This window comes from Loxodonta africana, chromosome 8, assembly GCF_030014295.1.
Source record: "Loxodonta africana isolate mLoxAfr1 chromosome 8, mLoxAfr1.hap2, whole genome shotgun sequence".
Classification (NCBI taxonomy): domain Eukaryota; kingdom Metazoa; phylum Chordata; class Mammalia; order Proboscidea; family Elephantidae; genus Loxodonta; species Loxodonta africana.
Genome location: NC_087349.1, coordinates 56,909,255 through 56,936,132, shown reverse-complemented (window position 1 = coordinate 56,936,132; position 26,878 = coordinate 56,909,255). Strand labels below are relative to the sequence as shown.

Here is a 26,878-nt window from a genome sequence, read left to right as displayed (position 1 = left end):
TTTCTATCCTAAATATAAAATTATTGTATTATAAAATTATTTATACCACTCTTATGGTATTTGCTGCATTGATCTAGTTATTAACTCTCTTCGTCTCCAGATCTTTTATGACACTTTGTGTACCTCATCAGTGATTGAATATTGGTGATACTATGCTTTTATGAAAGGCTGAAATATTAACAAATGTGTTTCAAAGAAGTCGTTTCATGATTATATTGTGTTCTGGATACTAATGCATGGTTCCTCTACCTGTGATTCAGGAAAAAAGGGATATGTTTGCAAGGACTTTGTTTAAAGTAAATCAGTCGCTGAGTAGTCTATGTTTCTACACCATCTCTGAGTCCTGTTGATAGAGCTGATGAGGATTCATATGCTAAAAGAATGAATAAACTACCCCCAGTTAGACTCACACACCAGGCCCTTTTAGGCCCTCTTCTATCTTAGATTTCTTCTCTGGGCTTTCCTCTGAAGTTTTTGACACTCCATATTGTGATCTTTTCCCTGCCCTCCATCTTGTCATTGTTTCATCTCCACACTTCTTTTAGGCTTTCAATTAATCCCTGATTACCACCTCTCCTTAACCCTCTTCATGTCTTATTCTTTTGCAATAGGTATTTATTGTGACCTATTAATGGAATATTAACAAAAATTGTTTCCCCTTTCCAGTTAGGGGAATGGGTAGCTAAGTCTTCAGATACTCCCAGGAATGAGATAGAAGTTTTCTTTCTACCCTGAAGTTTTGGGATACAAATCAAAATGGTTGTTACTTTAATTGTTGAATGCCTGCACACAGACTCATAAGGCATGTTTTTTTGCTTTTAAAGCTTATAGTCTAATGTGGAAAGGAAAGGAGCAATACATTGATAAAATAATAATTACCAATTTGTATAAATTCTAAAAAGGATACAAACTGGGTGCTCTGAGAGTAAACTTTACGTAAGGAGTTCAGAGTAGGCCTTTCTGAAAAGCCATGTAAGCAGAAACTAGAAGGCTAGCAAGAAATTGCTATAGTAGGGGGTGAGAAGGCATTTATTCAGCTAGGACTGGAAAGGACGTATTTGTAGAAAGCACCGGGCCTGTACGTTTGTGAAATGGTGAGGCCACAGCACTGGCAAGTGATAGGCTCAGTCCTTGGCAGGTGTTAACTGAGGTTAACTCTGCTACTGCTAAGCATGCTGTCAGAGCAGAGAGCTGCCATCTGCTACCTCTGCCATGTTTTAAAGCTTTAGTTTGCCAGCATGTGGCACAGTGCCTTGACTTTGTAGACACTTAATTGTCTGTTGATATATATCATAGATACTTAAGTGTCTTAAGCCAGAAGATCAGGGAGATAGCCATTTCTATGATTTGGCAATGGTCACTGCAAAAGAAATTATAGCCTTTTCTTCGGATAGTGTCACTACTTGAGAAATTCTGGAAATACAATAAATGATCAAATATTACCTTTTGTTATTACTCAAGTCTGGCTTGAGTACTAATAAAACACTTCAGTGTTGCTAGAAACCTTATTAACCAAATCTTTTAATGTCTTTATAGATGCAGTATTTTAAGGGTAAAAGCATTTCATTTTAACCAGCAGATGTCCCTATTGTTCAGCAAGATTTTTTTTTCTTTTCAGGGTAGTAGTTTCAGCAGTAGGTGGAAATTAGCCTGGGCTTGGATTTGCTAGTGATTATGTTATGGTAAACCTAGGACAAGCTTCAACAGTAATAAAACCAAAGGGACTAAATGCTTTGAAGCCAAATATGAAAAGTCCTCTAGCAAGTAAAGATTTGTTACAGATTAATCCTCTTTTTCCAATATATGTTCAGTTTCCTCGCAATGAATGTGAAGTGGCAGAGAAAGTAAAACAAGGCACCCCTGTAATCTTTATAGCTTTTAGGAGTTTGCAAATCTGTGATACACTCATTCATTCAGAAGGCTTTTCTGAGTTCCTACTTTGTGCTGAGCACTGATTAGGCACAGGTGATATAGTGGTGATTAAGAGATACAAGGTCCCTGCCCTCATGGAACCTATATTCTAGTGGAGGAGCTTACATTATAGTAGTATTTTCAATGCATCTTTTTACCAAACTTTTTTCATTAAAAGATCAGCTTACTAAGTTACTGGCAACAACTTGCTTGTGATTAGTAACTTAATGAGGAATACAGACAAGATACGAATCAAATCAGTTGTGCCATCAGATTAAGCTAAATTGCAGATGTTAGGAAAGATGGACCAAAGCTTATTGCTCCTGTTTAGTCAAAGACTAACACATGCAAAGCACTTCGAACACATCTGGCAAATAATAAGCACTCAAAAATATTCGATATTATTATTATTTTTTAACCAGAACAACAAAGAATGAATAGCAGGAAAAGAGACCTGTTATCTTTCTTGATTGTTGTATGGAATTTGTCATGGGAACAACTATATTTCAGTGAGGATTGGAATATCAAAAATTTCTTTGGCTATATTAAGATTTGTATTGCAATAACAATAGCTAGCAGGAATCTGTCTCTAGATTTCTTTTTAACTTATTTTTAATTGCCTTTCAAAACATCAGATAGGTATGGAGGGTGTAATCGTTAAGGTTGAGGGTCAACCTGGCTGGTCCATGATTCTCAGTGGTTTGGCAGTTATGTAATTTGGCAGCTATATAATGATGTAATCACTTCTGTAATGAGGTCTGATATAATATAATCACCTCCACGATGAGCTCTGCTTGAAGCAGCCGATCAGCTGAAAGGAAATTTCTTTGGGGGTATGGCCTGCATCCAACATATGTGGACTTTCTGGCAAAGCTTGCTGGCTTTTGCTCTGTCTGGATCCTCATCTGACCTCTGGTTCTTGGAACTTGAGCTAACAGCTTACCTGCTGTTCTTGGGATTCGTCAGCCTCTGAAGCCTGGGAGCCAGCAGCCTGCCGTCTTACCTGCCGATCTTGGTATTGGTCAGCCTCCGCAGCGTGTGAGCCAGAGGCCTACTGTCTGACCTGCCAATCATGGGTTTGCCAGCCCCGGCAGCTCTGGAAGTCAGGAGAAGTCTTCAGCCTGACCCGTGGACTTGGGACTTCCCAGCCTGTACAACCTTGCGAGCCATTTCTTTGATATAAGTCTCTCTCTCTCTCTATATATAGTGTGTGTGTGTGTGTGTATATATATATGTGTGTATGTATGTATATGCTTCACTGGTTTTTGCTTTAGAGAACCCAGCCTAAGACAAAGGGAGATATTATAAATTCCATTGTTTAAATTTTTTTTGTTTCTTTGAAACTCCTTGGAAATAGTACTGTTTTCATGTTTCTGGGCAAAGTGTTTTATGCATTACGGAAGGAGATATGGCCTCTTACTTGAGGAATCCCTTTCTACTTGGACTCATTGGACACCCTTGATATACATACAACAGATACATATAAACATATGCAAGTGAAAGGTTTTCTTGACCTGAAATTGTTAGACTTCAAATCTAAACCCAATAGAAAACACTGTTTTATCAAGATGGCTATTCCTTCCAAAAAATTTGCTGAAATATCAATGCAGTCTTTTAATATCTACCTAATTTAAGAAATCTACATTTACATTAAATATAACCATATCAAATTAAATTTTCAGAGCATAATATCTTTGTTATAATGACTGTGGGCTGAACTGGTGAAGACATGTAATATATAATTTTCAATTTAATAAAATCAGGACTAACAGGATTAGGAAAGCAGAATTTCTATGGGCCATCTGTTCAAACTTGAGAATAACATTGTTATATATAATCATATTTTATAATTGTAGCCATTGCAACAGTATTATATCTATTTTAGCAAACTTAGGGTAAGGAAGATATATGACTCCAGTGGTCACAGTACCACCACTGTCTTTTTCTGTGATTGTTTATATTTTTTGTCAGAAGTTTACATTTATGCTGAACATTGGTCTTTACTGGTTCAGGTGTAGGAAGATATAAGGCTATCACAGTCATTGTCTGAAATATGGTGAAACTCCTTTTTCTATTTCTATTATAATTGGAAAAGCTCTATTTTTTTTTGAACAGTTCGCTTTCACATAATGCTACAGTCTTTTCTTTCTTTTCCTTTGCCAAAGAGCCATCTGCCATAGGATCATTCTCTGCTCAGAACACTCTTAAATCTTGAGCCTGTAATACATTTTCACAAGAATCTCCAGTGAGAAGGAACTCATGCTGCTTTACCATTGCAGATGAATTACAGGAGAAATGTAGATCAACAGCATTTTCTATATAATGTTATAAATAACTGGGTTATTTGGAAAGGTCATAGTAAATACAGTACTCTGTAAGCAGTCTGTCTCCTATGGTGCGTAAAAAAGAAAATAAATCTGAAGCCTTTTACTTTCAGGCCTTTCCTGCCTCTCTCTTCTCCACAACCACATTATGATAAATAATAAATTGAGAATTTTAAAATGAGATTTTCTTTTTCCTTTTTTTTTTTTTAACTCCCCATTTCCCACTTTTCCCAGCCCCTGGTAACCACTGATCTTCTTTTGTCTCAATAGATTTGCCTATTCTAAATATTTCATGGTAAAGTAGAGGGTCAGCAAAAAAGAGGAAGACCCTCAGTAAGATGGATTGACACAGTGGTTGCAACAGTGGGCTCAAGCATAGCAACAATTGTGAGGATGGTGCAGGACTGGGCAGTGTTTTGTTCTGTTGTGCATAGGGTCGCCAGGAGTCGGAAATGACTCAACAGCATCTCACAACGACAGATATTTCATGTAAGTGGGATTGTACAATATTTGTTCTTTTGTGTCTGACTTACAATATTTCACTGAACATAATGGTTTTAAGGTTCATTAATGTGGTAGAATGTGTCAGAATTTTGTTTCTGTGTTTGAGAGAATAATACTCCATTGTATGTATATTCCACATTTTGTTTATCCATTCATCTGTTAATGGGCACTTGGGTTGTTTCTACCTTTTGGCTATTGTAAATAATGCTGCAATAGAATGGATTGCATGTAACTAATGGTAGGATGCAACAAGTCTCCTTTCCACATTAGTTATCTATTGCTGTGTAACAGAGTATCCGAAATGGCTTAAAACAGCAAGCATTTATTACATCACAGCTTCTGTGGGTCAGGAATTCGGGAGTGGGTTAGCTGTGTGATTTTGGCTTAGGATTCTCATGAGATTGCAATCAAGATGTCGGCTGGGGCTGCAGTCACCTGAAGGCTTGACTGAACCTGGAACATCCAGTTCCAAGATGGCTCATTCACATGGCTATTGACAGGAGGCTTCAGTTCCTCCCTGGCTGTTGGCTGGAGGCCTCAATTCCTCATTATCTTTCATTTTTTTTGGTGATAGATTTTGGAATTCTATCACAAAAGACAGTTAAAGGGGGTACCCAGGACCACAATTCCATGTTACAACATTGTACTATAGGAAATAGAGATTGGAGGAAACATGTACCTGGAAATGACTGGTATTTTTAGGACATAAAACAGCTGAAGGCATTCTAAAGAATACAGAGTTGCCTCTGGGTTCCTAAAGGACTGGGAGTGGAGTATTTGCCTGAGTCCTTTCCAATGATAGAGAGACAAAATGACAAACGGTAAAAGGACACAATTGAAGAGATATTCATAATGCTCACAGGTGATAAAGGTATTAAAATATTAGGATTTTTAGAATTATGTTAGAAGCTGACAGTAATTGTTTTAAATTCCTTTTAACATGCTTTAAAATATAACTGAAACAAACGCTTGCAAGCCATGGTATATGTAGAAAAAGAACGTTGCTTAATTGAGTGTAATAAAAAAAAATTTTTTTTGAGTGTAATAGATACTCCTATATTTGTTATATTACTAATAAAGTGGAATATTCATAGAAGTTATCTCAATTCTATATGTAATGAGTAACATACAGATTGCCTGAATATGTAGGCAGAAAGCTGAAGTACCCACTAATAGTCAAAATAGGGCAGAATGATGCTCTCCATTTCCTATTTTGATAAGATGCTTTCAACTTCTGTTCCCCGACAGTTTATATAAGAAAGAAACGACTGACTTGTTCAAGAATATTCTTCCAAGAAGGACTTCTTGCATTGTACCTGGTTAGCATCTAAAAGGTCAATTCCTTTAAAAAATGATATGTGAAGGCTCACAATTTATGTTTATTTTGTTCATCTAAATTTTTTTTTTTTCCATCAGCTTCTGTTGATGAGGCTGATTCAGCAAGGAATTATTTGGTAGTCTGGCATGTTTCATTCTATCAGAAGCACACAGTTGTTTTAGCTGTTACAGACCTTACCATCTGCAAATGTTGTTTCCACTATCATAATAAACTGTGGTCCATTTGGGCTCTTTTGTAAAGATCGGAAATCGACCAGTTCATCCTGTTTTCGTTACTGATTCATCAGTGTCAGTACACAAAATGTGGTTGAGAAGAAATGTAAATGACATTCTTAAAATCTGTGATGGTTACACTTAGCCTACATTTCACTTAAGAAAGTGAGTCATACTTCGTGTCTATTTCCAGTAGCTAAAGCTAACACTATGTTAAACCTAACTAAAGCTCTCTCCAGTTGCTAACTTTATGGTTGCTATAAGTAGCATCACTAGGAACTCTATGCTGATTTTTTTTTATTATTATTTTAGGAAACCTTTTTTGTTGTTGTTATACTTTCTTACTCTTAGCACCTTTGTTTAAGTGTTATGGATTTTAAAAGAAGCTTTGGGTATACTCAGATGTCAGTGAGGACTTCTTATCTTATAAATTCAATATAAGATTGGCTCAAATGCCCAGTTCCAAAGTTCAGTTATGTTCAAAGCTTGCCGTTTTTCTGTGGGTTTTCAGGATTACAGTATCATGGCACTCTCTTCCTCTAACTCTTGCAGCCAGGTATATTCCCTTTTACCTTGAAGTCTTGAGCCTCTTCACCAGTTACCACAAGACTTCTCATTCAGGCATTCAGAGGCTTGATAAGAGAGTTAAAGGTTGCAAAGAAGGATCGCCTATTACTGTGCATAAGGCTTCCCCCATTTTCCTGATTTCTTTTCCCGCTTCCTCTGTTTTCTACCTCTCAGGAATCAAACCAGTTCCTTCTCTAGCTTTACACATAGCATTTTAACAGGCTTACTTTTTAAGCTTAATTGTGGCTGAGACTAATGTTGACCTCCTGTGTTGGTTTCCTAGGGCTGCTGTAACAAAATAGCACAAACTGAGCAGCTTATAAGAACATAAACTTATTGTCTTACAATTCTGGAAGCAAGGAATCTGAGATTAAGGTGCCAGCCATGATGATTCATTCTGCAGGCTCTGAGAGAGAATCTGTTCCGTGCCTCTCTCCTAGCTTCTGGTGACAGTCAGTGATCCTTGGCCTTCCTTGGCTTGTGGACACGTCTTCACCTGACTGTCCTTTCTCTGTCTCTGTGTATCTTCTCTTTTACAAGGACACCAGTCATCTAGGATTAGGACCCACACTACTCCAGTATAAGCTTACGTAAACCTGATTGATAACGTCTTCATAGACTATTTCCAAACAGGGTCATGGTTACAGATACAGGGGTTAGGACTTAACATGTTTTGTGGGGACACAATTCAATCCATAACATTCTTCTACAGCAGTAGGAGAATATTTGGGTGCCAAAATAACAATGACATTTCCTAGCCTACGATGTAGTTAGGTATAGTTGTGTGGCTATGTCCTGGCCAGTGTGATATAAGCAGAACCGATGTGTATAGCATCTGGGTTGTTCCCTTAGAGGAATGAGCTTGCTCCCTCTTTCATTTTTCTCCCTTCCTGGATGTGGATGTTGGAATGTGGATGTGTTGGTAATGAGCCATCTTAAACTATGCAGATAAAGACAACAGAAATGATAGAGCAACAAGATGGACTAACACTGTAGAGTTTCCATACCTGCCCTCGAAACTTATGCCCTCGCTGTCACATGTTCAATCCACTTCTGTTTTGGCGTTCTGTTTTTATAGGTAAGTCTGTATCCTATTCAGTACAATGCCTTTCAGGAGCCTAACCTTCACACCAAGGAATTTCTTAAGAAAGCAATGGTCTTTCTAAGAAAAACTCTGGTGAATTGAATTTCCTGTCTATATATATACACATATATAGCCCTGGTGGCGCAGTAGTTAAAGTGCTAGGCTGCAAACCAAAAGGTCAGGGGTTCAAAACCAATGGCTCCACAGAAGAAAGATGTGATAGTCTGCTTCCTTAAGATTTACAGCGTTGGAAACCCTGTGGGACAGTTTTACCTGCCCTATAGCAATGGGGTTTTTTTTTTTTTTTTTATAGCAATGGGTTTGGTTTTATTTATTTAATTATTTATACATGAAACTTTCTGTAAAAATGGGATGATGAGTGACATTTCAATAGTAGTAGTAGTAAAGTCAGTTCAGGTGGAGGGAAATATAAGCAAGTATTCAGTAAAGTACAAAGCTTTCTTAGAGAATAAAAAATCTTGCAGTTTGTGTGGAGCATAGAGGAATTCTGGTCAACAAAGTTGGAAATGGTGTGATAAGAGTATGGTGGGGTGTATTAATTAGCTTTAATTAGCAACTTTTAGTGCTTAAAACAGTTTCTAGTTTACTCCTCTGTTGGCTTTTGGGACTGGAGCAGCTGGGCAGTTCTTTTGTTTTCACCTGGGTTTTACTCATGGAGCTGAAGGCTGTTGGAAGATTAGCTGGGTTAGATGGCCTCATTCACATGTCTAGTTGATAGGTTGGTGGCTGGTGTGCCTCAGTTTTCCTCTACGTGGCCACATCAGCCAGGTAGCTCAGGGTTATGGCAGCAGTGTTCCAAGAGCAGCAAGAGAAGGCAAGCCCCAGTGCTCAACCACTTTTTAAGCCTCTAGTGGTGTCACATTAACATGTCACTGACAAAGCCCATATATAAGAGTTGGAAGAAATGACTCCACCCCTTCACAGGTGCATATTATCAGTGGCCATTTTTCTTTTTGCAGATTACCAGGTCCATGGACATTGGATACTAAGCTAAGAAATTTCGACTTTTATTTGGTAAGAAAGGTAGGGTACACATTTAGAGACCAGTTTTAGATGTAGCAAAAAAAAAAAAAAACAACTTTTTTTAAAAAAGATAGACTTTGCTTTTTAGAGTAGAAAAATTTAGAAGATAATAGAGTTCTCACATACCCTGTATTCAGTTTCCTCTATTATTGACATCTTACATTAGTATGGTATATTTGTTACAATTAATGAACCATTAATGATACATTACTATTAACTAAGTCCATATTATTCAGATTTCCTTAGTTTTTATCCAATATTCTTTTTTTATTCCAGAATCCCATCTGGGATACCATATTATACTTAGTCAAGTCTCCTTAGGCTCCTCTTGGCTGTAAAAGTTTCTCAGACTTTCCTTATTTTTTATGACCTGGACAGTTTTGAGGAATGCTGGTCAGATATTTTGTAGGATGCCTCTCTATTGGAACTTGTCTGATATTTTTGTCATGATTAGATTGTGGTTATGGGGTTTTTGAAGAAAGACCACAGAGGTATGTACCAGTTCCATTATATAATGTCAAGGATACATATCCATATAACATCACTATTGATGTGAATCTTGATCACCTGGCTGAAGTAGTTTTTGTTGTTTCTCCACTGTGAAGATATTCTTCTTACCCTTTTCCTGGACTCTTTGAAAGAAAGTTACTTTACTTAGTCCACACTTAAGGAGTGGGGAGTTATGGTGTCCCTTCCATGAGGGTGAAGTAGCTACATAAATTATTTAGAATTTTTCTGATGGGAGAGTTGTCCATCCCCCTCCCCCCGTTTACTAATTTATTCAATTTTTTTTGTATCAGAGCTTATGGATATTCATTTTATACGTTGAGTTATAATCCAGTATTGCTTTATGTGTTTTGTTGCTCAAATTGTTCCTCCTTTGGCCATTGAAATCTCTTTCACTTGGCACCTGAGCACTTTTGATACATTCCATCAATATGGTTTGATCACTCAATAGTTTACACATATGATATTAAGGTACTAATGTTTTATGTTTTGTTTAATAACATAAAAGTCAGTCTCATGGAGGAAGAGGAAACAATTTTGTAGGAAAATTGTATTTGTCATTCCCATTTTACCCAACCCCCAAACCTACTGGTTACCTAGTATTTTTGTTAAGGATATCCAGCAAGCCTGTCAGCAACATCTAATATTCAGTAATTAGGAATGACCATTCATCAAACATTTATGAGTGTCTACTATGAGCTGATAATCATTCAAAGAGCAAAATACGGATATAAAGATGAATAGTTTCTGTCTTCGAAGATCTCATTTAATAGAACATTTCAGGTGAAAGAGAAATTATTTGGTTTTCAACCTGGGACCTCTTCATCTATAATTAGTTGTTCTACCTGAACGTAAAGTCCCTCGGGGAACACAGAACAGGGATGGATGGAATGGGGAGAGTTGGAGAGAAGGGGCAGTGAGATGAAACTCAGAATTTGAGATTTTAACAATGAAGAAATTTCATTGTAAGGCAGGGTTTATAAGATGGCAGTGCTTGTGGAGTTTTGGTGGTCAAGATATGATCCATAATATTCAGGTAGTTCTACCCTGTCCTATAGGGTTGCTAGGAGTTGGAATCAACTCGATGATAATGGGACAGATTTATTAAGTGAATCACAACTGACATTGAAATCAAAAGGATAAGAGATGAGAGAAAGAATAATCTAAACTTGTGCTAAAATAATCATTGAAGGTAGGATGGTGTTGGAATTTGTTAGGTTACAAGTGTAGAAGTGCCCTGACTCTTGGACCCTAGAATGTTTCTCTCTGGAAATGTAATGAGTAGGAGCTGGGAAAAAATGGTTACTTTAGGCAGCTTCAAGAACAGTGGATAGAACCTGGAGAGAACTTGAAAAGGAAAAGTAGAAAAAGAATATGGAAGACATAGTTTGGTAACCATAGCAGCCAAGGTAGATGGTAGTCATGTACTCATGTATGAAATAACTGGGAACATTTTCCAAAGGAGAAATGAAATCCAGTAATCAACGTAGTGGTGATTAAAACTATTGTAATTTGGGTATACGCAGAGATCATGACATTGTTTTACAATCATAGGCTGATGTGGCCTAGAAAGCCAGAAAGCACAAGCATAAGGAACAGGTGCCATAAGTCAGTGGTATGGAAAGCAAAGAAAGGAAGTGGCTTGAAGACAGCCAACAGGCAGTGCGAAACTGGGAGAAGGATTAATCCTTCTTGTCAATTAAACTTGAATTGGAGAAAATAAGAAGAATTACCCTATTATTAGGAGTCCTGGTGATGTAGTGATTAAGAGCTTGGCTGCTAACTGAAAGGTTGGCAGCTCGAATACACCAGCCGCTCCATGGAAACTCCATGGGGCAGTTCTACTTTGTCCTGTGAGTAGAGTAGGGTCACAGTGAGCTGAAATTGACTTGACGGCAATGGGTTTTATCCTATTGTCATAGATTGAATTGTGTCCCCCAAAAATATTGTATCAATTTGGCTAGGCCATGATCCCCAGTATTGTGTGATTGTCTACCATTTTGTCATCTGATATGATTTTCCAATGTGTTGTAAATCCTGCCTCTGTGTTGTTAATGAGGTGGGATAGGTGGCAGTTATATTAATGAGGCAGGAGTCAATTGACAAGATTGGATTGTGTCTTGAGCCAATGTCTTTTGAGATATAAAAGAGTGAAGTGAGCAAAGAGACAGGGGACCTCATACTACCCAGAAAGCAGCACTAGGAGCAAAGCGTGTCCTTTGGACTGGAGGTTCCCACGCTGAGAAGCTCCATATCAAGGGAAGATTGATGACAAGGACCTTCCTCCAGAGCCAACAGAGAGAGAAAGACTTCCCCTGGAGCTGAAGCCCTAAATTTGGACTTGTAGCTTACTAGACTGTAAGAAAATTAATTTCCCTTTGTTAAAGGTATCCACTTGTGGTATTTCTGTTACAGCAGCGCTAGATGACTAAGACGCCTACTACAGTATGTTTCAAGTTAAAGATGTCACAGGGAACAGCCAGATTTTGACTATGGTATTGTAACTGAAGGAACACTTAGAAAAGTCTGAGGGTGCAGAGAGATTTTATAATTAAATGGAGTTGCAATAAAATGCAATGGAAGGAACTAATAAAGGATTAGGCAGAAGTAAAGGACTGTGAAGAGGGAGGGAGAAAGGTAGAGATTTAGCTCCATAATCAAAAGGGTACTTACAAGAAGTTACAGTATCTCAATATAAGCCCCAAACCTAGAGATTTGTTAGAAGATAAAGATATCTTCTAACAAATGACAAATTAGTAACTAATAATTGTTTGCCCAAATAAGTGAGACAAGAATGAGTGAAGAGCATTTATGTTGCTTGTTTGAGCTGTTAGCACTTAGAAGAGTTGTTGACAAAAATGGAAGGAAATTAAATTAGAACCGGGATCTTACAGAATGCACTCAGAAAATACTGGAAACACTGACACTTTAATATTCAAGTGAAAAAGTCATAATGCAAACTACTTTTTAACAATATATGAAAAGTTATATAATTGAAATATGGGCTATGTCATCATGCATTTTTAGATTGGGGAGAAGAAACCATAATAATTCTCTCTTTTTCCCACAATACTATTTACATTCCTAAAACATCTTGTTACCCAACTCTCACTTTGGGTTTTCCTGTGGGGAGGATGATAGAACGGAAGGTGGGAAGAATTCTCTGAAAAGCAGAGAGAGAATTAAATTGGAGAAAAAGAATATTTTCCCTGACTTTGAATCTCTTATCCTGTCCATCCCCACCACCACTGGAGAACTGGATTTGGATGACTTAAACCAAAAGAGAGAAAAGATCTCCAGGTGACTGCTTTGAGCAACACAGTGTGAAAAGAATCCGAAACTGGATTTAAACTCAACTTTGAAGACAGAAACATCTGAAATTTTTGAGATAAAGAAACAAACGATATAAAATGATCCAAAATAACACTGTAACAAAATTGTCTCCTGCAGCGAAAAATCTTTATAAATCTGGGCCAGAAAGTTAGTCTGTTATTTAGTGTTATATGCTGTTGTTTATTAATCACATGTCCTTGGTTAAATTAATTCACTCTTCAGAATCAGTTTCCTTATTTATAGGGTCCTAAAGGTTTTTTTTTTTTTTTAAAGATTTAAATGCAGTATAATCTATATAAGTGCTTTTTTTAACTAAGAGACTGTTTGAATTTTTAAAGTCCTTTTAGTGCTATGGTCTCACATCTTCTGCCTTGCCTGTATTGCCCTCACCCTTAGTTCCTTTGGTTCTCCATATTCTTAACTGCCTGTAGCTCTGATCTTATTCTCCTGCCCCACCCCACCCCCAAAAACCCACTGCCGTCGAGTCGATTCTGACTCATAGTGACTCTATAGGACAGAGTAGAACTTCCTCATAGAGTTTCCAAAGAGTGCCTGGCGGATTCGGACTGCCTGCCCAAGGCCTCCACAAATACTGTGCATGTGCACTACAAAACTCCAGCAGGTGCCGTTCACTAAGACAATGCTATGAAAGGTGTCCCTGGAATTGGCCAGTGGAACCGCCCTGGGGTCTGCTCTGGCTCTCTTGATTTCTGCTAGACCAGTTTTCTAACCCACTCTACATTCTGGGTTTCACTATTCATGGATTAGAAGTTTTATTAACCTCCCTGGTTTCTGATTGCTCCTGATTTTATCCTTACTTTCATCTTGTGTGTATTTTTAAGCTTTTGACCTATGGGTCTAGGAACTATGGCTAAAATAAACTGATAACCTACAACCAAGTTGTAACGCTTCCCAATTATCTCTCTTTCCCTTATAAATGCAGTTCTGCTTAAAACAGTTTTTTGCCCAAATGACATTTTGGAGACATGTGAGGGGGAAGCTAAAGGAGGAAGCATTTTTGAAATTCATGATTACTACGTGTTGTGAATGTTTGGGAGTAAATGTGAGCTCCTTTCCTCCTCACTAAGACTTTAAAAGGAAATGTGATTGCCTGTTGAGAATTAAAAAAAAAAAAAAACTAATATACATAATTTTATTACAAAATTTAAGAAAAAGCAACATCCTAAAAACCCTAAAATTTACTGTTGATTCTAATTCCCAGGAGTTTGCAGTGCTACCATACACAAGTCAAGAAATTTTAAAAAAGCATTAAATATTTAGACACATTCAACATCAAAACTTTAAAATCTAATTGTACATAGCCCCTTACAAAGCTATAACTTGCGTTTTTAGAAAAGCATTTTCTCTACGAAGAATCTTTTCAGCTATACAAAAATTATGTACAGTTTTTATACTGAAGCTAATATTGAGCTGCACTTGAATTCACATTCTTAGCTAAACCATCTCCTAAGCACACATGCATACTCCACACACATTAGTACTCTTCAGCCTCTTCCTCATCATCTTCACCTTCTTCCTCATCTCCTGTTGCCTTCTTCTTTGAGTCTGTTGGCCTGCTAGGACCTTTCTTTCCTGCTTGGCATGGTATGCAGCGATATCCTTTTCATATTTCTCCTTTAGCTTGGTTGCTTTGTGTTCATATGGTTGTTTATCTTTGGCTGAACGTTCAGACTACCTTTCGCCTGATTTTTTTTGCAGTATCCTCAATGGATAGGCCTGGGCATTCGCTTTTGATCTTTGGGCGATGTTCAGAGCAAAACAAGAAGGCAGAGGGTAGCCTTTTAGGGGCATTGACATCTTATTTCTTTCCTTTCTTATTCACCTTTGGGAGGAACGTAATTTTTCATCTCCCTGTCATAGTGATTTTTGTCACTTTTTGCTACATCTTCAAACTTCCACTTTTCCTTTGCAGACATGGTCTTACACCTCAGAGCACTTCTTGGAGAACTCAGCGAAATTGACAGGAGAGTCTGGGTGTTTCTTCTTGTGCTCTTCCTGGCAGGTCTCCACAAAGAAGGCATATGAGGACATTTTGCGCTGCAGCTTGTGGCGGTCTCCCTTGCCCATAGTGTAGGATGGTGCTGGGCTGGTGCGAGCCAAGGAGCCTTTCCTCAGAGTCCTTCAAAGTGTCTGGATCCGGCAGAGATGCTTCTTTCCAAGAGTTCTGGTGTGAACTGGTTTGAGAATTCAAATTTTGAAGAATCAGAGCATAGAACAGCAAAATCTCCTCTTCAGGGGAAAAATGATTGCCCAGCAGGTAACATTGAACTGTAGCCTGACTGAATGAATTTAGTAGCTAAAGAAAGAACGTATCAGTTACATAGTCTGGGGGCTTGGCCAGCCCTGAGATTTCAGAAGAAGAAAGATTACAGGGGCAAAGGTTGACTGTGCCCAGGGACAGGAGGCATTGGTCCAGAGATAGCATAGTACTGACACCACTCATTCTGAGGTTATGATCCTCAAGAAGGCTTTTATTTATAACATAGCTTCCCATTTTTTCCATTAGTGTTCCTATAGGTGAAGAATGTGCAGGTTATGAAATATGTGGCAGTAAATATGTTCCTTTGCAAGTTAATGCGCTTGAATTTGAGTTTCTAAGCCAGTCTTCATGAGCTGAATTAGTGAGATATGGTGCATGGTGTGTTGACAAATCACATACATGAGCTTTGAAGGCGGAAAGCTAAGCCTATGACAAACTTACCAAGGCCATGCCACCCTGCTTGGAGATGAATGAGTAGTTAGCCGCTTTTCCCTACTCATCTTCCCTCCTGATCATTGCCACATTTGTGAGCACATTTTTCCCAGATTTCTAGTCTATGTAATGTAGATTAATAAAATGTGTCAGTAGTAATGGCATACCAGTATCCATATACTTTCACAGTATCTTTCCTGCTTCCATTTTAGAGTGAAAGTATCAGCAGGAAACAGCAATGACTACACATTGGAAATGAGATAAAAGAAAGGATATCCTAACAGGTGTGCTCTAAAAGTTATCTTCTTTTTATGTTAATGTAAGTTTATTTATTTTTTTAGGGAAAAGAGTTCAGATACCAATTTACCTAAAATAGTTCTTTTGTATTCTTTTATGGAAAAAACAAGTTGGGTCAGTTGATACCATTCAGTCCCTTCTACCCCACGGATCCTAAAGCTTATTTTTCCCCTTGATACTGAAAGTAATGTTTTGATAAGAATCTCTGCCAGTGACTATTTAGGTTTGGGGCTGGGTTTTCTGTCAGAAGGAAGTGATGTGTTTATTTCCTTAATTTAGGCAACCTCCCCTGAATTTTGGTAAATTGTGGATTCCACATTGACAAGAGAAACCTAGTTGGTTTTCCTTTATGCTGGCCTTTCTCCATGGAAACATTTGAATCAAAGTACAACTATTCTAATCACTGTAACTGTCTCATTTTGATATAGGTCACCACTCATTCTCTGTAGTGTCATACATAATCTGTACCATTTTTAGATTGCCAAAGTAATTAACTTGGCTGTGTTACACTGCTGTTAAGTGACTTTTTTTTTTTTTTAGTTATACCTGTCTTAGTCATCTAGTGCTACCATAACAGAAATACCGCAAGTGGTGGCTTTAACAAAGAGAAATTTATTTCTTCACAGTAAAGTAGGCGAAAAGTCCAAATTCAAGGTGTCAGCTCCAGGGGAAGGTTTTCTCTCTCTGTTGGCTCTGGAAGAAAGTCCTCATCCTCAATCTTCCCGTGGTCCAGGAGCTTCTCAGGCACAGGGACTCTGGGCCCAAAGGACACACTCTGCTCCTGGTGCTGCTTTCTTGGTGATATGAGGTCCCCAACTTTCTGCTTGCTTCCCTTTCATCTCCTGAAAGACAAAAGGTGCTGCAGGCCACACCCCAAGGAAACTCCTTTTATCTTGGATCAGGGAGGTGACCTGAGTGAGGGTGGTGTTACAATCCCACCCTAATCCTCTCAACATAAAATTACAGTCACAAAATGGAGGACAACCATACAATGCTGGGAATCATGGCCTAACCAAGTTGATATGCACATTTTTGGAGAGACATAATTCAATCCATGACAATACCTAAACACATTTATTATTTATTTACTTACCTACTCATTCACTAAACATGAAAATATGCACAGCAAAGGATACACCACTTCAACAAACTCTACATGTACAATTCAGTGACATTGTTTACATTCTTCACGTCGTGTAGCCATTCTCACTATCGTTTTCCAACTTATTCCACCAGCAGTAACCTAAACTGTCTGCCCCCTAAGCTTCTCATCTAACCTTTTGAGATGCTGTTGTCAATTTGATGCCACATAAGTAAATCTTTGAAAGATTCGATGCTCAAGACAGACATACTTTACTAATTAAGCTAAACTGTTGTTTGGTGCTAAGCAGACATCTGGAAAAAGTTTGGGTTTGAGGTTCAAGGTCTGAAGATTATCTTAGGGCAGTAGCTTCAGGTGTTCGTCCAGACTCAATGGCTCCAGAAGGTCTGTATTCCATTGAGAACCTGGAATTTTGTTGTCGTTGTTTTTTAACCCCCTTTTGATCAAGGTTCTTTATGGAATCTTAGGTCAAATCATTTAGTAATAATAGCCAGGCACCATCCAGTTCTTCTGATCCCACGGCACAGGAGGCAGATGTTCATGTTGGCAACATTTTGTCTTCTAATTCCTGACTCCTCTTTCAACCCTACTACTCCAGATGAATGGAGACCTATTGTTATAGCCTGTATGGCTGCTTGCACGCTTTTAAGACCCCAGGCACTATGCAACAAACTAGGAGATAGAACAAAAGCACCATTCAGTGACATTTTATGACCATAGTTATTTAGGCTTCAGTTTCTGTAATCTAAGTGCAAAATAGGATATTTGATGGATTAACCTACTGAATTACTTGAATTTTCTAAAGGACAGCGTTCCAACTCATATGGGAGAGTGTTCTTAGATTTACTGTCAGAAACGAGTTAAATGAAACTCTTAAAAATTAACTCGAGAGAAAGAAGTCCATGTGAGAACAGATTTACTTCTAAATTTGCTCATGTTGAGAAAGTTAAACTCTGCATGCTGAGCAGTAGTCATCCAATCGTAACAAATTGTTACCAATCATTTTTGTTATTGCAGGAACAGGAAAGGTCATAGTGCAGTGCTGGGCTGGGGCCTGCTCACTGTGCCTTTTGGGCCTTTCTATGCCTGCCCACAGAGGTACAAAATATCCCCCAGAGACCTGGTTTGGCCTAGGCTCCAAACTAACCCTACTCTGATTCAGAGAGAATTTAAGGAGCCCTGTCCAGTGACTCAAGTACTAATGTTGTATAATGTTTCTCAAACTCCAGTAATTGACAAACAAATCCCTTTCAAAGAACCAATTTTCATGGGCCTCCAGTGATGACAAACATAAAACTAGGTGTCAACTCTTTATGCTTTCAGCTCTTTCACATTCATAAACCAAAAGTTTACAAGTTAAATACAAAAAAAAAAACCCAATTAAGTTCAAATTAACACCACTTTGTGATAAAGATGCTACTCTTTTGCTAAAACTAAATTGTTTTTTGCAATGTAAATATGGCGCTGACCAGTATTGTACAGGTTCTTTTGAATCTAGTATGCCTATCATTTGATGACTCAATCCTTCCACTACTTTTCTGTATTTAGAATGACTTTGCAACCCTTATTTGTTCATCCATTTATTCAAGAATATTTATTGAGCACCTTCTGTATGCCAGGTACTGTGGTAGGCACTGGGTTTATAATGGTGAACGAAAGCAGACAAGGTCTTTGCTACCATGGGGAGACAGATGTCAAACAAATAAATGTAAAATTCAAACTTTTGTTTGTGCCCTGAAGGAGAAAAATACCATGCTTCGAAAGCTGATGGTAGGCATTTGACTTATTCACAAAGTCAGAGAAAACCCACCTGAGAAAATGACACCTGAACAGAGATTTAAAAGATGAATAAATGTTAACTAAGTGAAAATCAGGAGTGGAAAAACCATTCCAGAAAGAGGGAATAACCTATGTAAGGGCTGGTTGATAAGTATGAAGACTGAAATTTCCAAGGCTAGTTTGGCTGCAGCAATGAGAGCGAGGGACAGTGAGACACCAGATCACATGGGTGAGACTCTGTATTTATGTTAAGAAGCAACGGGAGGCTATTGAAGGGGTTTAAACAGTATAATGCTAAAATCAGGCATAAAAGGCTATAAATTGAGATTAGATGCATCAAGTTAGACACAACCCAAGTAGCATTGATTGGTGTGCTGGTAAGATTCCCCCAGAAAGCAGATGTTGAGTTAGAATTACAGATGCTAAATGTTTATTGGAGAGTAACCCAAAAGAAGGTACAGAGAAAACATCAGACATAGTGCAGACTTAGTCTCTGCCAGCACAATGGGGAGCTCTGGAGCAAAGATGGCCTGTAGAAGAGCCCTGCACTTTGCAGAAATGGCTAGATTTTCACACTATTGCCTTGCTCAGTCATTGGCTAGAGGCTTCCCTGAGAGGTGTTTGGCCTTGGCTAGCTGCAGCAGGACCCTAAATGAGGTAACACCTGGGTGGAGACTGTTAGCTAACCATACTTCTTGCAGTTGAGCAAGCCCTTTCTTGAAGGGGGACTGGAGCAGCGTATCTCTGTGTCTGCCACAGTCTACCCCTGGTACCACACAGATCCACTTCTTTTCAGGGAGCAGTTCCTCCAAGGGTTTGGTGGGCCCCCCAATAGACCTTGTTGCTACAGTTGGTCTCAAGGTAGCAACTCATGGCCATTGTCTGCCTCTGCACTATTCATTCTAAATTCCCCTCATTCTCAGATGGCCTCTCTGCTAGTCTGGGTAACCTATCTGGTGGTGTGACTTCTACTGTCATTGTTGAGGGGCTAGAGCTCCTGAAAATCATCCCTTTTCCAGGTTAGGGCTGCTACACTTCTCCATTCATAGAGAACCAAGAGGCACCCAAGTAGATCCTGTAAGTTCCATGCTTACTCATTCCTGCTGTGATTATGTCATTGAGCCCTATGTCTCCTGCTGATCAGGGTAATTTATCCATGATGATATGGTGACTCCTTTTCATGTCTGCTGGTCTGTAGACACAGGAACCCCAAGAGACCAGGTGTCATCTGTGGCTTCGTGACCCTGCTGTGGCCCCTGGAAAGCATGTGCTTCTTGCAGAGATCAGAGTTAAGAAGATGGGAGGCATCAAAGTCCCCCAGTAGGTATTGGGAATAATGGAAAGTGGGGTCACTCCTGCTTCCACAATTGGTTCCTGAACTCATGTATTCTTTCTACTGGGGACAGTACACTATGCAAAGATGTCTGATTCAAACTATATATTGTGTCCTGAAAGATAGTGCCTTATTCTTACAGGATATTGCCTCTAAACTGGTGCTTTAGCTGTGCTTTTGGAAGGTCATTCCATTTCAACTCTCAGTTTGACCACTTCTGAATAATGAGGTATTAAATAAGACCAGTATATCCCATGTTGATGGCACCACTCCCATTTTTCCTTTGTTGTAAAGTGTGTTCCCTGATTGGATGCTACGTTGTGGAAGATTCCATGCCTATGCGTCAGGTGTAGGGGTACTGGCTGAGTCTTTGAAAGCAAAAAAGCAAGTCCACATCCAGAATAGGTATCTATTCCTGCAAGAAAGAATTGCTGGCTCTTCCAGGGTGAAAGGGCTCCAGTGTAGTTGCTTCCAAGTGATTTTTGTCTCCTTGAAGTATAGTTCTGGCAGGTTGGGCATTCATAGGCAGCAATGTGAATCTATGCTGCAGGGCCCATGCATAATCATCATCTCTGCTGCCTTGGCAACTTTGCTCTAAATACTTCTTGGCCAGCACTGGAGTGGCTGCTGACAAAGCCTGGCTAACATCAACCACTCAGTTCCTTTCGTCTGGGTTGTTTAGGGCCATTTTCATAGTGCTACAAAGATCTTCACCATTCATGATGGATGTTAATATGTGCTACAAAGATCTTCACCATTCATGCTCACTCTCCAGTACAGGAAAAACCAATCTATGGTGTTAGAAGACAGGATAATGTTGGTCTTGGTGGGTATGGGTTAAGTGACTGGGAAGGGGCATGAGGGGTACTTCTGGGAGGTCCAAGTTTGTTAGAATCTTTCTAATGGATTGCGCTTCTCCTGACAGAGGATAACAGCCAGTAATATTCCCAAAGCCCCTCAAACGGGAGCTAAACCCTAGGGAAGGAGGAAATTGTCTAATGATCCAGGCCTGGAGTTCATGAGTGTAGAGCTGGGTCCATCACACGTCTTTTGTAGAACATGTGGTCCATGCTAGCCCAAGTCAATCAGTGTCTACAATCCTCCTAACCACAGTGTTTGTTTCAGAGATAGATGCACAACTGGATCAAAACAGTCGTATTTAAGGTGACATTTGCTGGGCTATCTTGTTAAAAGAAAAGGAAAGAGGAAAAAAATGCAATTCTGTGGAAAATGTCAGAAGAGACATCTCTTTTCTTCTAGATATCAAGGTATGAAATATGAAGTTGGTTTGACTAGCCATTTTACTCTCACCAGAGGGGAAATCCTGAAGCTTCCCAGGAAGGTCAGTATACAAACCCTGAGAAGAAAGCCTGTATTGTACAAAAGAGAGTGGAGAGATGGAGAGAGCTGAGTCTTTGCTGACAGAGATTCCATTATTGTTAAAGCCAGTTTGAGTTGGGTTTTCTCTCACATATAATAGTTATTAATGATTCAACAGTTTAATTATTCTTAAGATGTATGTGATATAATTTTAAGTGTACATCAATGCCAGGATGGGAAAGAGCCATAAAACAGTTGGTCTGAGTTCTTTAATATTAGTGATTCTGCTTTCATTTCTCCTGAAATTTCTCCTTCATCCTACTTAATTTTAAGAACTCCTTGAGATTACTATGTCCCTACATCTAACTTACCCTTATATGAGGTCTACTGTTCTAGGCAAAGATTTGGTTGATAAAATGTTTTTGGAATAATGATTATTTATTTTAAGGTTGTTGTTGTGTGCCGGTGAGTCACTTCTGACTCGTAGCAACCCTATATGACAGAGTAGAACTGCCCCATAGAGTTTCCTACATTGTAATCTTTATGGGAGCAGGTTACCAGGTCTTTTCTCCTGCAGAGCTGCTGGGTAGGTTTGAACTGCCAACTTTTTGATTAACAACTGAGTGCTTAACCACTGCACCACACCAGGGTGACTTTGTTTCAAAGTAGACTATTGAATTTCATGTATTTTTAATTGCAGGAAGAGAAGACTTCTTGTAAACATTTTTGTATCCATAACTTACGATTTTTTTTTTCCTAGATTCAAACTATATCAACAGAGACCATGGGAGATGATTTCTGCTGAGCAACATGGAAGTCATTAACAATCTGGCTTGTCTCCATTTTCGGTCCCTTCTCATACTCTCTGCCATTCTATTTCCAGTATGTTCATGTTTTCCCAGAATAGCTATAAAATCATGTAATTGGCCTCCAAATCAGCAATGCTGACACAGCCGTTGGCATTAAAGTACGGCAAAATTGATCAGCTTATTTCTAAGAAAATATTCCAACGGGGTCAAGTTGTTTCAAAATTTTAGGGAGAGTCTGATCTATGCATTAATGCTGTTGTTTCTGTCATTACTACATGGAGTGGATACTGAAAACTGTCCCCACACTGCCTCCAAAAATACCACTTCCCACATGCAGTCAGCACCTTGCTGGTCCAGATTCCTGCACATGTAACGTGGTGTGCCCATCTCTAGGCCAAGGCAGCTGAACACGGGGGGTTCCAACCTCAGAAAAAGTATATAAAATCACATGCTTAAAGGGCAACAGGTGGTATATGGGGGCAACAGTGGCTTGCCACCCAAGAAATTATAAAATAAGGGAAATTAGATTTTTCTTTGAGACTTAAACTGCAAAATCAGTAACTAGTGGATGTGTCAAACATATTTTAAAAATTACCCAAGAAAAACTCCCATAAAAGAATATATGATGAATACCTCATTTTTGGTGTGTGTCAGTATTTGTGTGGGATATGTAAAGTGAGTCAATTCAATTTTCTTATTTGTAAAATGCAAATAACTGTACCTATTTCACACTGGTATTGTGAGAATTATGTGAAACGATGCATAAAAAGTATTTAGTATAGTGCCCGTTGAATACCCCACCTGTCGGTCTGTCATATTGCAGTGGCTTGTGTGTTGCTGTGGTACTGGAAGCTATGCCACTGGTATTGCAAATACCAGTAGGGTCACCCATGGTATACAGATTTCAACTGAGCTTCCAGACTAAGACAGACTAGGACCTGGTGGTCTACTTCTGAAAAAATTAGCCAGGGAAAACCTTATGAATAGCAGCGGAGTATTGTCTGATATAGTGTGGGAAGATGAGTCCCTCAGGTTAGAAGGCACACAAAATACAGCAGGGGAAGAGCTGCCTATTCAAAGTAGAGTAAACCTTAATGACATGGACGGAGCCAAGCTTTCGGGACCTTCATCTGCTGATGTGGCACGACTCAAAATGAGAAGAAACAGCTGCAAACATCCATTAATAATTGTTATGTGGAATGTATGAAGTATGAATCTAGGAAAACTGAAAGTCATTAAAAATGAAATGAAACGGATGAACTTCAATATCCTAAGCATTAGTGAGCTGAAATGGACTGGTATTGGCCATTTTGAATTGGACAATCATATGGTCTACTGTTCCGGGAATGACAAATTGAAGAGCAATGGTGTCGCATTCATTGACAAAAAGAACATTTCAAGATCTATCCTGAAGTACAATGCTGTCAGCAATAGGATAATATCCGTTCACCTACAAAGAAGACCAGTTAATATGACTGTTGTTCAAATTTACACAGCAACCACTGAGGCCAAAGATGAAGAAACTGAAGACTTTTACCAACTTCTGCAGTCTGAAATTGATCAAACATGTAATCAAGATGCATTGATAATTATTGGTGATTGGAATGCAAAAGTTGGAAACGAAGAGGGAACAGTGGCTGGAAAACATGGCCTTGGTGATAGAAATGATGCTGGAGATTGCATGATAGAATTTTGCAAAACCAATGACTTAGTAATTGCAAATACCTTTTTCAACAACATAAACAGCAACAAAAGGAATTAAATCGACTATATCTGTGGAAACAGATGTTGGAAAAGCTCGATATCATCAGTAAGAACAAGGCCAGGGGCTGACTGTGGGACACATCATCAACTGCTCATATGCGAGTTCAAGTTGAAGCTGAAGAAAATTAGAACAAGTCCAAGAGAGCCAAAATATGACCTTGAGTATATCCCACCTGAATTTAGAGACTATCTCAAGAATAGATTTGATGCACTGAACACTAATAACCAAAGACCAGATGAGTTGTGGAATGATATCAAGGACAGCATACATGAAGAGAGCAAGAGGTCACTGAAAAGACAGAAAAGAAAAGACCAAAATGGATGTCAGAAGAGACTCTGAAGCTTGCTGTTGAATGTAGAATAGCTAAAGTGAAAGGAAGAAATGATGAAGTAAAAGAATTGAACAGAAGATTTCAAAGGACAGCTCAAGAAAACAAAATATTACAAGGAAATGTGCAAAGATCTGGTAATAGAAAACCAAAAGGGAAAAACACACTTGGCATTTCTCAAGCTGAAAGAACTGAAGAAAAAATTCAAGCCTTGAGTTGTAATATTGAAGGATTCTATGGGGAAAATATTGAATGACACAGGAAACATCAAAAGAAAATGTAAGGAATACACAGAGTCATTGTACCAAAAATAATTGGTTGCTGTACAACCATTTCAGGAGGTAGCATATGATCTAGAACCAACGATACTGAAGGAAGAAGTACAAACTGCACTGAAGGCATTGGCAAAAAACAAGGCTCCAGGAATTGACAGAATACCAATTGAGATGCTTCAACAAATGGATGCAGCACTGGAAGTGCTCACTTGTCTATGCCAAGAAATTTGGAAGACAGCTACCTGGCTAACCCACTGATTTGTGCCCATTCCAAAGAAAGGTGATCCATCCGAATATGAAAAGTATTGAAAAATGTCATTAATATCACATGCAAGTAAAGTTTTGCTGAAGATCATTCAAAAGCAGTTGCAACAGTATATCGACAGGCAACTTCCAGAAGTTCAAGCTGGATTCAGAAGAGGATGTGGAACAAAGGATATCATTGCTTGATGTCAGATGGAATCTTGACTGAAAGCAGAGAATACCAGGAAGAGGGTTACCTGTGTTTTATTGATTATGCAAAGGCATTTGACTGTGTGGATCATAACAAATTATAGACAACATTGCAAAGAATGGGAATTCCAGAACAGTAATCGTACTCATGAGGGACCTATACAAAGATCAGGAGACAGTCATTCGAACAGAATGAGGGGATACTGAGTAGTTTAAAATGAGGAAAGGTGTGTGCCAGGGTTGTATCCTTTCACCACACCTATTCAATCTGTATGCTGAGCAAATAATCTGAGAAGCTGGGCTGTAGGAAGAAGAACACAGCATTAGAATTGGAGGAAGACTCATTAACAACCTTGCTTCCTAAAAGTGACGAGGATTTGAAGTACTTACTGATGAAGATCAAAGACAACAGCCTTCGGTATGGATTACACCTCAACATAAAGATAGCAAAAGTCCTCACAGCTGGACCAATAAGCCACATCATGATAAACAGAAAAGATGGAAGTGTCAAGGATTTCATTTTACTTGGATCCACAATCAACAGCCATGGAAATGGCAGTCAAGAAATCCAAAGACTCATTTCTTGGGCAAATCTCCTGCAAAGGACCTCTTTAAAGTGTTGAAAAGCAAAGATGTTACCTTGAAGACTAAGGTGCGCCTGACCCAAGCCATGGTATTTTCAATCGCATCATATGCATGTGAAAACTGGACAATGAATAAGGAAGATGGAAGAAGAATTGATGCCTTTGAATTGTAGTGTTGGTGAAGAATATTGAACACACTGTGGACTGCCAGAAGAACGAACAAACCTGTCTTAGAAGAAGTACAACTAGAATGTTCCTTAGAAGCAAGGGTAGGGAGACTGTGTCTTACGTACTTTCAACATGTTGTCAGGAGCAATCAGTCCCTGGAGAAGAACATCATGCTTGGCAAAGTACAGGATCAGCAGAAAAGAGGAATACCCTCAATGAGATGGATTGACACAATGGCTGCAACAGTGGGCTCAAGCATAACAACAATTGTGAGCATGGCACAGGACCAGGCAGTGTTTTGTTCTGTGGTACATACGGTTGCTATGAGTTGAAACTGACTGGATGGCAGCTAACAACAACAACAACCAGAAGAGTGAAATACTGGTTGAAGAATAACCCAGTCACACTATGATATAAGAAACCCTAACTCATTATAGTTGCTCATTCATTGCTTTATTGTTTCACTAAATACTCGAATACCTACTATGTTCTACATCTCAAGAAACGCGTCAGAATACATGTATAAGTAAGACTCAACCATAGTTTCTCATAGTCTGGAACAGAATACAGATTCATAAACCAACTCTTGCAGTACAGAATAAGTGCTGTAGTGGATTTTTTTTTTTAAACTAAGCCCAAGTAGGGAATTTCCTCACTTAAAAAGAGAGAAAATTCTTTGGGGCAGGGCTTCCCTGATCTTCCTTCTCTGATAGTTTCCCATTTCCCTCTCTGCCTTGTTCTTTAACACAGCTCAGAATAGTTAGTTCCAAGCCACAGCTAAATGTTTTTCTTCCACAAAGAAATTTCAAAGTATGTACTTTAATCAAAAGTAAAAGTAAATTCTCACTTTACTAGGTTACTTGAGAAGGATTTAGGACCTAGATCCATCTTTTCCATTCCTCTCTGCTGTCATTAACCCTTGCTCTGAAGATCTTTTTTCTTGTCTAAGCATAGATCTTCTGAGTTACACACTTCTAAAATACATTCTCCTTTCAACCTTGGAGCCAATACTAAACTTTAGCTGTGAGTTCTCTTTTTGTTTCTTGAATAGAAAAACACTTTATCCTTAGGACTTCACACCACCTCTTGTTTTAGTCATCTATCACTGCTTAACAAATTTCCCCAAA

The 26,878-nt window shown here is 38.8% G+C and overlaps 1 protein-coding gene and 1 pseudogene across 2 annotated transcripts in view; one reads left to right on the top strand and one right to left on the bottom strand.

Moving 5' to 3' along the window:
* Positions 1-26,373, top strand: part of LOC111749762 (uncharacterized) — a 33,031-nt gene extending 6,658 nt beyond the window's left edge. Inside the window, exons 2-4 of one of the 2 annotated variants that reach the window (XM_023544653.2) lie at positions 19,915-20,036; positions 21,310-21,391; positions 22,130-26,373. In XM_023544653.2, coding sequence (XP_023400421.1) covers positions 19,915-20,036; positions 21,310-21,391; positions 22,130-22,174 — 249 coding nt within the window. In that variant the 3' untranslated portion in view covers positions 22,175-26,373. The other variant, XM_064289940.1, reaches the window with a different exon arrangement.
* Positions 13,078-14,951, bottom strand: LOC111749731 (high mobility group protein B2-like; annotated as a pseudogene).
* Positions 26,374-26,878: the final 505 nt, after the last annotated feature.